Raw genomic sequence first — 12,358 nt, forward strand, 5'->3', positions numbered from 1 at the left:
GCTTCCCCATTTGCAACTTTATAGAAAAATCTTTTTGGCTTACAGGGCAACTGGGGACATGCTGCAACAACACACAGGAACAGAAGTGGTAGAACTAGAGCTGCACTTAGAGGTCCAGCCTCTCCAAAACGAACACCCATAGAACAGCAGAAAATGGGGGTAGAAGCAAACATGCCCCATGACTGTGGTCACTGCATTATCCTCTCTTATTTTTTAAAGCACTCTGTTGTCGGAGACAGCTGACTAGGCATGTACTACTTTATACAGTGGTACCTTGGTTCTCAAACACCTTGGTACTCAAACGCTGAAAACTTGGAAGTAAGTGTTCTGGTTTTTGAACGTTTTTCGGAAGCTGAACGTCCAATGCAGCTGTTGGCTATTGTTTCTGGGGCACCTGAACCAATCAGAAGCTGTGCTTTAATTTTCGAACATTTTGGAAGTCAAACGGACTTCCAGAACAGATTAAGATTGGCGCTTTTGTTTTTGCTATTTATTTTGCGTTTTTGTCTTTGAGGCTTTTTCAATTAATTTGTTTTTGTGACTGTGTGGAACCCAGTTCAGCTACGGGTTGATTGACTGTGTGACTGCAGATATGGATAAAAGCCCCCCATCCAAACAATGACTATCATCAGTGAAGGTAAGGGAAAAAATTAATTTTCATTTTTATCATCTACAATACTGTCTCTATTTTATAGTACAGTACATTGATTATTGCTTTCATTTTATGAATCAGTGGTCTCGTTAGATAGTAAAATTGCTGTTTTAGGGGTTGTTTTTAAAAATCTGGAATGGATTAATCCATTTTGCATTACTTTCTATGGGAAAGCACACCTTAAAAGTTTGAGAACCAAGGTGCCACTGTATTATATGTTTCCCAAACAAAATGTGTATTCCTGAGTAATCAAGATGGTGCTATGACTTAAGTGAGTTTAAACTGTAAAACTGCACATGTTCAGAGTATTCTTTTTACATAAACTAGGTTGACAAAAATCACCTAGCTGTACTAATGTATGCCATCTAAATTTGTTTCTTTACACAGAAATTATCACACAAATTATCAAGCAAATTTGTGTCATGGGCTTGTGCCCCCGTCTTTTTAACTACCTAGCAATATCCCTGGCTTGTCACGTCATCTAAATATAGTTCCGGGTCAGATTCTAACTATGGTTAGTTTAAACAAGCCAAGCTTCAACAATCATGGTTAGTTCTGAACAAGCGAATGTCAAATCACAGTCAGTGTTAACCAGAGTTTCTTGATTTGGGTGACTTAACAAACGGCAGTTAAGCAAAAGCTTCCAAACCCCTCACAACCATGCAGCAGGGAGAGGAAGGAAGTGCACAAATCTGAGGTTCATGGCAGCTCATTCCCGCTCTTTCACACCTTACTAAACCAGGGGTAGTCAACATGGTGCCTGGCAGCTGTTGTCTGACTACAACTCCTTACAACAGCAAGGCTGGCTGGGTTAATGAGAGTTGTAGTCCAACAACATCTACATGCTGGCTGCCCCTGCCTTAAACTATAGTTTAGTGTGACATGCAAGCACAGCTTGTTATGGCTTTAAAGGTATATTTCGGTAGTCTGAAGAGCTTGGAAGGCTTATTCTCATACTTACTGAAAAATCCAAGGTACACGTTCTTGGATAGCCGGGGATTCCTGGACTGAAGCGCCACACTGTTTCCAGATGATTAAATAGTTTTCCATCTGTGCATGATGCCTAGGAAAAAGGTTAACCATTTTAACACTTTTGTATTGGATTCAAAACCCTCAGACCTAGATGTTCAACTTATTTCGGCTTCCACATAAACTAGAACTACAAGAGCAGAATAAAATCCATAATTTCTCATTTGTTATTTCATAATGTTAGAAAGTGCTTCCTTTTTATGCCCGGAGAAGGAGGGGGGAAAATAAAAGTCCGAAAGGTATGGGTAGAGACCATGGATCAGTGGGGGTCCCAGATTCAAACTCTAGTATCTCCACTTAAAAAGTTCTTAACAATGCCATCCGCCCTGAAAAATAAGCAAGGAAAAGGAGCCTCTGTTGGATTCAAGTGCTGTTCACGGAAAAGACAAATAGGATCCAACCCAATGAAATTGAAGGGAGCTGTTGCAAGTTTTTGAAGAATCTCTACAAATATGTCTTATACCAGAGAAAAGTAGCAATGTACGTTCCAGCGTATTAGCTTCAGGTTTCTTTTCAGCGGATATAAAAACAAAATAATGCATTAATGCAAAATAGGTGCATTATTTATTGCACTTCTGTTCTGCATAGAGAACCCATAACTTAAAACAAAAACTGGATGGGGAGGTAGCAATTTCTGGAGTGTGTTCAATCTGTATTGAACAAGCACATCTGTCTACATATAATAGAATGGCAGGAAAGCTGCAAGCAATTATACAATACAAGATGCTTTTAAAAAATCATTACCTTAACCATATGAGGTCTCACTAGTGTACAAACCGAAGTGTATTTCTCCATCACAGGAGGAAATCCAACTTCTAAGTGTGCCTTGCAATATCCCGAGCGCTTGGATAACACATCTGACTTTTTGCACCATGGCACAAAGTTCTTGTATTCACTTACAACTGCTACCACATCATACATTTCTTGCATAGAATACCTGACAAGAAGAAAAGTGGAACTTAGTATTACAAGCAGTATTCAAAGGACCAAGTCATGCATCATTTTTGTGCTTTCCTATGCTTGAGCTCTTCAGTTATGAAATGTATCTCTTTCTTACACACACACACACACACACACACACACACTAGCCTACCTCACAGGGCAGCTGGGAAGATAAAAATGAATGGAGGGTGAAGAAATGTCTGTGCCAACCTGAGCACCTTGTAGGAAGGGCAGGTAACATTTTTCTTTGGGGTCCCATTAGCTCCTGTAGCCTTTTAACATTTATATAGTTTTGGTAAAAGGTAAAGGTAAAGGGACCCCTGACCATTAGGTCCAGTCGTGACCGACTCTGGGGTTGCGGCGCTCATCTCGCTTTACTGGCCGAGGGAGCCGGCGTACAGCTTCCGGGTCATGTGGCCAGCATGACAAAGCTGCTTCTGGCAAACCAGAGCAGCACACGGAAAAACCGTTTACGTTCCCGCCAGAGCAGTACCTATTTATCTACTTGCACTTTGACGTGCTTTCAAACTGCTAGGTTGGCAGGAGCTGAGACCGAGCAAAGGGAGCTCACCCTGTCCCAGGGATTCGAACCACCGACCTTCTGATCGGCAAGTCCTAGGCTCTGTGGTTTAACCCACAGCGCCACCCGCGTCCCTTCATAGTTTTGGTACACACACTTCAAAAAAAACAAACTACTCCAGTTTTCTTCACCCAACTAAAGTTTATTTTATGATAAAGGCAAAATGCGAAGGCTTTCCCTACCCTACTTTGAGAAATTTCTGAGCATACAGTGGACCACAGTTACCTTAAGTGTTTGGTATTTTCACTTTTCCATTCATTTCAATAGGAGTTAAATCAGGCTCAAAGCTGTTTTACAGCACAATCCTATGAATGTACTCAGAAGAAACTCCACTGTATTCGGTGAAGCTTAATTACTTCCATGTAAATGTCCGTAAGAGTCTCCTTCACTCTATGGTGTTATTTGACTCAAGGGATTTATTTTTACATTTCAAGTCACATTGTAACAGCAAAGCAATTTCTAGCAAAATTAATATTGCCAGTACAGCTCTGCAAATTATTAACACAGAAATACACGCTTCAGCAACTTAACTACGGTAACCTACTTATGTATGGGAATCCTTTCACTGTAAACATGAAGACTGCTTAACTGTTTCTAAACAGTGTAACAGTTTTTATGACTTTAGGCAAAGAGCCATTCTGTGGTTTGGATCCAAAAGATACTTTGCACACGGAGAAAACAACTTCCAGTTGGACAATTATCTTCTCTTTCTGCAGCCCTCCAAACCTGTATTCTGTGCTGTTCCCAAAAAACCCCATTCTGAAGAGCAGGTTTCCATGGATACAAGGGGATGATGAGCCAGAAAAACCCTAGCACGGGCGCAAAACATAATAGCTTCATCAAATTTGTTAAATACCCTTGCCTTCCAAATTAGTAAAAAAAAGTTCACATGTGTACTGGTGTGACAATATGACACTATACGGTGCACCTAATTTAAGCACACCATGTGCTTTCTAAACTGCACTGTACAATATATTTGCTTCTAAATTAGACAATATGATCTCATGTTGTCATGAAGATCCCCATCCCCATACAAAAAATTATGCAGCAAAGAGAGAGATGGGAGTCCCATGTTTGCCTCATAATGTGACTATCTGTGAAACGTAAATTCTTCAAAGACTGAGAATGACGTAATTCACAAATAAATAAGACTTGAATCAATTTTCAGTAAACACATCTTGGGCAAAACCAATAGAAGTCGAAACACTGATCAAAATTTGGTCATGCAAATCAACACCATGCATTCATATACAATTGTAATTCTACTTATTTGTATACAAACCCTATAATTCTTCTTTCTGAATATTCTTTCCTTTTGTTCCCTAATGGTGAAGTAATGTTGAAGAAAGTTCTTCTCGAAAAAACACAGTGCGTTCCAGGGACTTGAAGCAGAGGGGCCTTGCTCAACAAAATTTCCCAAGAAGTCAAATGCCTGCAATGATTTAAATTTCTTGATTAGAATTAGCCCATGCTTAACAAAATAATTTATCATTTATCTAAATAATAATGTGCAAGATCCAGCGTCAAGCCAGTGGGCTGCCCCATCTCCTTTCCCTGAAGCCCTCCAAACTGCTCCAGAGGGTTCTCCAGAATTTCTGGAACTGATTGGGGAGCTGAAGGCTTATGGGGAGAAGAGGAAGGGCAAGTCCCATTTGGCAAGTAGAAGGCTGTTGCGCAAGCAGGACGTCGCAGTTGGATCTCGCTCGTTAAATCAAAATGTAACACAAGGACAATCATAGCTTGCAAGCTGTTCAGGATTAGGCTAACTTTTTAGGACAACCTAAATATATCTCAGTCATGAGAAAGAACCTGGCAACAGTACAATACAAAGGCCATCCACCCCTTAAGACTTGGCTCCAAGTCAGTCTGAGGCCACGTTACCCTTTGCTCATCTGTTTGAACTGCCCTATAGCATCTCTAATACTCTGTCCCTTTCTGCTATAAAACAGTAAAATGAGCTTGAACCACACATCCTTGAAAACAGTAATTCTTGTTCTTGCACAAGCAGGGATTCAAGCTAGAAGTAGTAGTCACATGCTCCTCTGTACCAAACTGTTTTCTCACCCCTCTTAGCACACCGAGAAGAGCAATCTTGCATAGGAGTCTTCTAACATCTTCTGTGACAAACTTGCTGGTAATGGTCAGGGGAAATTTCTCCCTACCCCTGAGGGTCCCACATGCCACAGATCTGCACTGGTACAAATGTTGCTGGCTTTGAATGAAAGGATCTAGATTTTCAAAACTTAACCATGGTGGCAAAAGCAATTCCACACTAATGTCAACACTGCTTGAAATAGCAACATTTCTCCACAAATGAAGCCCCCCCCCCCCAGACATCTAAATTCTTACCCCCAAAGTAATAGTGCTGGCAATATAGTGAAAGGCAGTCACTTAAATAATTTTCTTGCATAATTTTCTTACATAATTTAGTGTTGCCATATACGCTCTGGAAGTCCAGAAGCAAGATACAATAGGGATGACCATTTTGTATAGTGGTCCTTCAGTATCCAGAATTCATATTCCCTCTCTAAACACAGTGGTTTGTGTTAGCTATCATAGCTGATAACTGTTGTATCATAAATTTGTTTTAACTTACAGTCATACAAGCTTCTGAGAAAATCAGGAAAAGTAGGACGCCTTTTTCTGATCTCAAAATCCCTCAGTGTTGTGTCCAGAACAAAAAAATTAGTGCAGATATTTTAATATATGCACTCAAGCATGTGCTAATAACTCTTTTTATGTTGGGATTTCAATTAAGAAATCTTCTACTTAGCTTGATGGCAAAATAACCACTTTCTTTAGCAGGACCAATTATTTTTACTTGCAAACTAAACACTGAAGCTTCTATTGTGTGCAGGATTTTCCTTTTTCATTTTGATCTGGCAAACTCTGTCCAGATCTTTGATATTTCACTTAACTGCTAACAATATTCTTTGGGAAACAACACTGGATGCAAAATTAATCAGAACATTAGGCTTCAGCACTGGTTTCAATGGAAACACCTTTCCCCGCTTAGAGCAAGGAACTGCAAATAAAGAAACTGAGAGATCACGTTGAGCCCTCAGAGGTTTTACATTATGTCACTTATGATGTCAGGTGTGGGGTAAGTGGATGTGGTTGGGGGGGGAAACAGCCTTATGGGTCAAACTGGGATCCCTGACAGACAAAGCTTGGTCTGCAGACCAGAGGTCCCTCACCCCTACTATTTTATTATTTATTCAATTTCTATACCACCCTTCATTAGAAGATCAATGTTCACAGTTTTGAGTGGAGATTTCAAAGTGTGTATGTTGGGGGGGGGGGGAATTTAGCTTAGTGGCTGGGAATCCTCTATGTATCGGGAAAGCTGTGAAGCTTTTCACAGTACTGTATGTCCTCATCAAAACCTCAAATGTATAGCTTCAGCTATAAAACTAGATTAGAATTACAACATTAGAATTGAACAGGCACAAGGATGAGAAGTTAGAAATGAATTTGACCTTTCCCAGCTGATCTCCTTGATCAAAAAGGTAATCTATGAATCACAGAACTCAAATTATCAATGTTTCAAAGTGCTGTTTATTCTTCTTCTGCCTTGGGTCTCTGAACAAAGACAAGTATTGCATGTACCAAAAGGAATAGAAATGGGAGACAGGCACTGCAGGGGAACCTTAGAGACAATAGCTAACGTACTGTTGTACCAGTTTCAAAGGAATACTTTTTGTGGGCAACACTGAAAGCACTACTATACAGACTGTTGTAGTTATATAACATTTTTTGAAGGGCAACTAATTTTAACTTCTTAAATATGTATGTTAAGCAATGCCACAACTACAGGGGGGATAGCCGAGGGTTTTGCCCTGGCTGAAGCCTCCAGAGGACTCCCAACCTGTGTGTGTACGAAAAATGCACGTGTGGGGGGTGCCAAACTGGGTCTTTAACCCAGGTGAAATAAAGTTTAGTTTCCCCCTGTGTTTACTGTAGCAACAGGCACATTCTTTCAAAGTACAGTATTTTCCATTTAATCAGCAGACCATAGAATAAAAACCTTGCAGTCAGAGAGATTGTCAGTATCAACCAGATGTTACTAGACTCCAAATCTCAACATGCCCAATCAGGAATGCTGAGAGTTATAGTCCAACAACACCTGGGAACCCCAAGGTTGAACAACACCAAGTTAGAAGATACAACGATTAATTGACAGTTATTATTTGACAGATGCAATGATTAATTGGGGAGGTGGGTTCTGGCTAGTGATGCCGGGTGGGTAATTTCCAGTGGGGGAAATATTTCATCATTTTGTTAGCAACAATAAATGGATGCTAGTTACAAGTAATTATTAGGAAATTTTAGTAGCTGCAGGGTTTTTAACTTTCTTTACTAAGTACAACAAACATGCTAAATTAGTTCACTCAAGGGCATCAGAAAATTTTCTGATGCATATAATTCAATGCAACTTTACCCTAATTTGCATAGGGTGTTACAGGTAGGTAGCCGTGTTGGTCTGCCGTAGTCAAAACAAAATAATTTTTTTCCTTCCAGTAGTACCTTAGAGACCAACTAAGTTTGTTATTGGTATGAGCTTTCGTGTGGTATCTGAAGAAGTGTGCATGCACACGAAAGCTCATACCAATAACAAACATAGTTGGTCTCAAAGGTGCTACTGGAAGGAAATTTTTTATTTTGTTTTGCATAGGGTGCTTTGCATCAGAAAATTTTCATAGGAAAAGTTACTCTAATTTGCAGAATACAATTCTCAAAAATACAACAACAACAAGCAAAAAACCAACCCACATTACTGGTTCTATTATAAAGACATCAAGAATCTATTTTCCAAGTTGAATAGCTGTATGTGGGGCATGGAAACGGGCAGGGTCTCTGCTATCAGTAGTTACATTTTACCCTTGCCAAAAAACCCAGGGATTTGGAACCTCCAAAGGGTGGAAAGGGCCAAGGGCTGTACAATCATGCAGCACATGGCAGCTCATAGCAGTGCAAAGGCATTAGGTTCTTAGTGGAGTCTGGGAGTTGGAAAGGAATAAAGGCAGGTGAAAGTGAGCAGAAATGTGCTAAGACGATGAACAATCTCTGATGTTCACCATCCAAGCTCAGACAACAGGTACCAAAGAGCAAAGGGTCTTTGCAGGAGGAAAAGACTATCCTTTCACCTGAGCAAAAGGGCTCAGTTTACAGTGTATGCATTGTATTGTTTCTTTACATAACAATGTTTTTTGTTAGTGGCTTTGGATACTAATGGGGAAGTCGAAGAAAAACATTAATGATGGGAGGCTGCAATCCTGTATTTGCTTACCCTGGAGTAAGTCTTCTCAAGCTCAATGGGACTTACTTCCATAGGACTGCACTGTAAATAAAAGCCATAGGACAACATATCCTTTTCTTGCAGTCAGAAGCGTTTTGCAAACAAGATGCCACAGAAACACTCCAGACAAGCGTAACAGGCAAAGCGTTTCCGAGAACTGTTTCCTAATGTTAATGAACTCCAGGCAGGTAGACAGGAGAGTCTCATAGTGAAAGTATTTCACTATTACATCCCCCCATCCCTTAATATGAGTAGTTACAACAATGCACATTTAATTCCATATAATATATAGATGTTTAACAGGTGTGGGGCTCTTTTAAGCGAAATATTTCCACTTTGCTCCCTTCATTTCGTAGAGCAAATTAAAGGTGACTTCCTACAACTCATCTTGCTTCTCTGGGCTTTTTGTTTCATTTTGTTTTGTTGCGACCAGCTTTGTCTTCCATGGCAGAGGACCAAGTTAGACAGCTTCTTAAAAAGCAGAGACATCACCTTGCCAACAAAGGTCTGTATAGTTAAAGCTATGGTTTTCCCAGTAGTGATGTATGGAAGTGAGAACTGGACCATAAAGAAGGCTGATCGCCGAAGAATTGATGCTTTTGAATTATGGTGCTGGAGGAGACTCTTGAGAGTCCCATGGACTGCAAGAAGATCAAACCTCTCCATTCTGAAGGAAATCAGCCCTGAGTGCTCACTGGAAGGACAGATCCTGAAGCTGAGGCTCCAATACTTTGGCCACCTCATGAGAAGAGAAGACTCCCTGGAAAAGATCCTGATGCTGGGGAAGATGGAGGGCACAAGGAGAAGGGGACGACAGAGGACGAGATGGTTGGACAGTGTTCTCGAAGATACAAACATCAGTTTGAGGAAACTGCGGGAGGCAGTGGAAGACAGGAGTGCCTGGCGTGCTCTGGTCCATGGGGTCACGAAGAGTCGGACACGACTAAACAACAACAACAGGAGGAGGAGGTGGAGCGAACCCAGTTCTCCAGGAACCCAAGCCTTGGCCCCTTTCCCCTCCTCCCCACAGCACAGAGCGTGAAAGCAAGCGCGAACGCCACCTGTTGAACTTCTGCCTGTCACGCTGAGGGAAGAAGAGGCGGAGAAAGGGGAAACCAGAGCAAGCCTAACAAGGGCAGGGAGCCATCCTCAGAGCCGGGGGTGGGGTGAGGTGACCTCCCTCGCCTGCCTGAAAAAGCTCCCCGGAGAGGTCGGGCTGCGAAAGGTGAAACTCCCCGCACCCCTCGCCTCCCCACAGCCGGCCTTTTCTGGGTCTGAGGAAGCTATTTCTCCCCCACCTCAGAGAGCGGTGGGCGGAGCTTCTCACGACCCCGCCTTTCATATACCTGAGAGCGGCTCTCCGCGGAGTCAAGGCCAGCCGCGCGGCCAGCGCCTTCCCAACGGCCCGGCCGCTCCGCGCCATAGTCGACCCTCCGCCGCCGCCGCCGCCGCCACTTAGGTCTCCCGCACGGCCCCCATCCCAACCCTTCCTCCACTCCGGAGACACCCGCCCTCGCGGCGGCTTGTCAATTCCTGGGCCACGCCTCTTGCCCCGCCCCGCTCGTCGGCCGGCCCAATCGGCCCCGAGTGGCCCCCAGCTCTCAGCCAGTCAGCGGAGCGCTCGCCACGCGCTGCCCTCCCCCTCCCTCTCTCTTGACGCGCCCCTCTCCTTCGCGGACGCCTCACCCCGCCCACCCTCTTCCTCCCACCCCCGCCTCCCCAAGGCACGTGATTTGCCGAGCTCGCGCAAGGCCGTCGACAGGTTCGCGGGGCCGCGCGCGGTCACAAGGCCTTTGCAGCCGGGCGGGCGCTTGGGTTACATAAGGGCCTTTTAAGCCCGTGGAAAGTTAAAATTAGCAGCCGATTGGTTGGCGGGGGTGCCTGTCACTTCGCTCTGTTGTTCCGCGGCGCCACGCGAATCCGCCAGTCATAGTTGGGTGTGGGAAGACGTCGGAGCTCTTTTCCCTCCCTCTGCCAAAAATGTCCTCTCTCTTATATATTATATAAAATATAATAACGTATAATATATATATATATGTTATAATATATTTAACCGCCCCCTGTATGTTTACAGGGGTGGAGAGATAAAATATACATGTACACATAAGACACACACACACACAAACGGGAAATGGAGATATTATCTATCTCCCCTCTCCCATAAATAAACAGGCAAAAGTTCATATTCAAGTTGTATGGCTTGTCCTTGCTCTCAGTTTTCCCAACACAACAATCTGAAGTTTCAGATTCAGGCACTGCTCATGGCATCTCTTGGCCCCCAATCAATAAACTAGTAAACCCTCCCAACTTCCAAATGTCCCTATTTTCCATGGACAGTCCTGGAATTACAGAAGTTGTCCCGGTTTCTGATTTGTTCCGCTTTTCCTTAGGACGTCTCTATTTTGATCAGAGAAATGATGGAGTGTATGGAGTTATGCGATCCCCTGCCCCCAGCCATGGAGATAAGTCACTATACAGCCTTTAGAAGTCATCTGAAGGCAGCCCTGTACAGTGGGACCTCTGGTTAAGAACTTAATTCGTTTTGGAGGTCCGTTCTTAACCTGAAACTGTTCTTAACCTGAAACAGCATTTTAGCTAATGGGGCCTCCTGCAGCCACCACGTGATTTCTGTTGTCATGCTGAAGCAAAGTTCTTAACCCAAGGTACTATTTCTAGGTTAGCGGAGTCTATAACCTGAAGCGTCTGTAACCTGAGGTACCACTGTATAGGGAAACTTTTTAAAAAAATGTTTAATGTTTTATTATGTTTTCGTGTATGTTGGAAGCCGCCCACTGTGGATGGGGCAACCCAATCAGTTGGGCCGAATATAATTGTACTTATAAAGGAACAGGACGTCTCTATTTACATCGAAAAGCTGGGAGGGTATGGACTAGACCAGGCACCCCCAAACTCGGCCCTCCAGATGTTTTGGGACTACAACTCCCATCATCCCTAGCTAACATGACCAGTGGTCAGGGATGATGGGAATTGTAGTCCCGAAACATCTGGAGGGCCGAGTTTGGGGATGCCTGGACTAGGCATTTGCCTGGGTGGGGTATGTGTGTGTTGAACCCAGGCCTTGGTTCCTGCCAAACCTAACATGGCGTGTGTTTGGCAGAGGCAGCCACATTTTGCCTTTTCAGAGGAGTAAAGCAAGCCGTTTCATAGAATCACAGAATCCACAGAGGTGGAAGGGACCCTGAGGGTCATCTAGTCCAACCCCCTGCAATGCAGGACTCGCAGCCAAATAATCCCTGACAGGTGGCCAACCAAGCTCTGCTTAAAAACCTCCCCCTCCCATCCTCCTATGTCCTGGGTCCCCCCCCCACCCAAAACCTCCTCAGTGAACAGTTGGCCGTCACAAGCAAAGGTAAGTGCTGGCATCTGCACCCCCAGGCATGCGTGTTCCCTCCCAGTTCCATCACAGCCAGGGCCCCCAAACAGCTGCATCTCTCCTGCCCAGGGAAATGGCTCCTGACCCCTGCCCAGCACCATCCCCCATCCCCATATGCCCTCCGCTTGCAGAGCCCAGGGACCCGAGTTCTGATCCTGCGCCACGATGGCTGGCTGGTCTACAACTACAACTGTCAGCAAGTGAAGCTGGTCCTGCTGAAAATGTGAAAAATGCAAAAACAAATAAATAAAATTATTTATTAAATTTGTACACTGTACTGCCCTTCATCTGAAACTGGGTGGTTTGCACATACAGTAAACCTGCAATGTAAGTGCGAGTTATGTTCTAGGGATCACATCTAAAGCCAAAAGCACATATAGGGTTCAAAGTCTCTCCCCCCCCCCCCCCCGTATGCCTGTTTCTTTTTCTGCCCCGTATTTATTTTTTCAAAAGTTTGCCAGC

At 43.6% G+C, this 12,358-nt stretch overlaps 1 protein-coding gene across 1 annotated transcript in view; it reads right to left on the minus strand.

Moving 5' to 3' along the window:
• COQ10B (coenzyme Q10B) overlaps nucleotides 1–10,145 on the minus strand; it is a 16,059-nt gene extending 5,914 nt beyond the window's left edge. Inside the window, exons 1-4 of the mRNA XM_083413836.1 lie at nucleotides 9,849–10,145; nucleotides 4,486–4,635; nucleotides 2,426–2,618; nucleotides 1,614–1,715 (exon numbers count right to left, since the gene is read on the minus strand). Coding sequence (XP_083269962.1) covers nucleotides 1,614–1,715; nucleotides 2,426–2,618; nucleotides 4,486–4,635; nucleotides 9,849–9,925 — 522 coding nt within the window. The 5' untranslated portion in view covers nucleotides 9,926–10,145. The remainder of the gene's footprint in view (nucleotides 1–1,613; nucleotides 1,716–2,425; nucleotides 2,619–4,485; nucleotides 4,636–9,848) is intronic.
• Between the last annotated feature and the right edge of the window lie 2,213 nt (nucleotides 10,146–12,358).

Source organism: Podarcis tiliguerta (genome assembly GCF_965153285.1).
Source record: "Podarcis tiliguerta genome assembly, chromosome: 1".
Classification (NCBI taxonomy): Eukaryota; Metazoa; Chordata; class Lepidosauria; order Squamata; family Lacertidae; genus Podarcis; species Podarcis tiliguerta.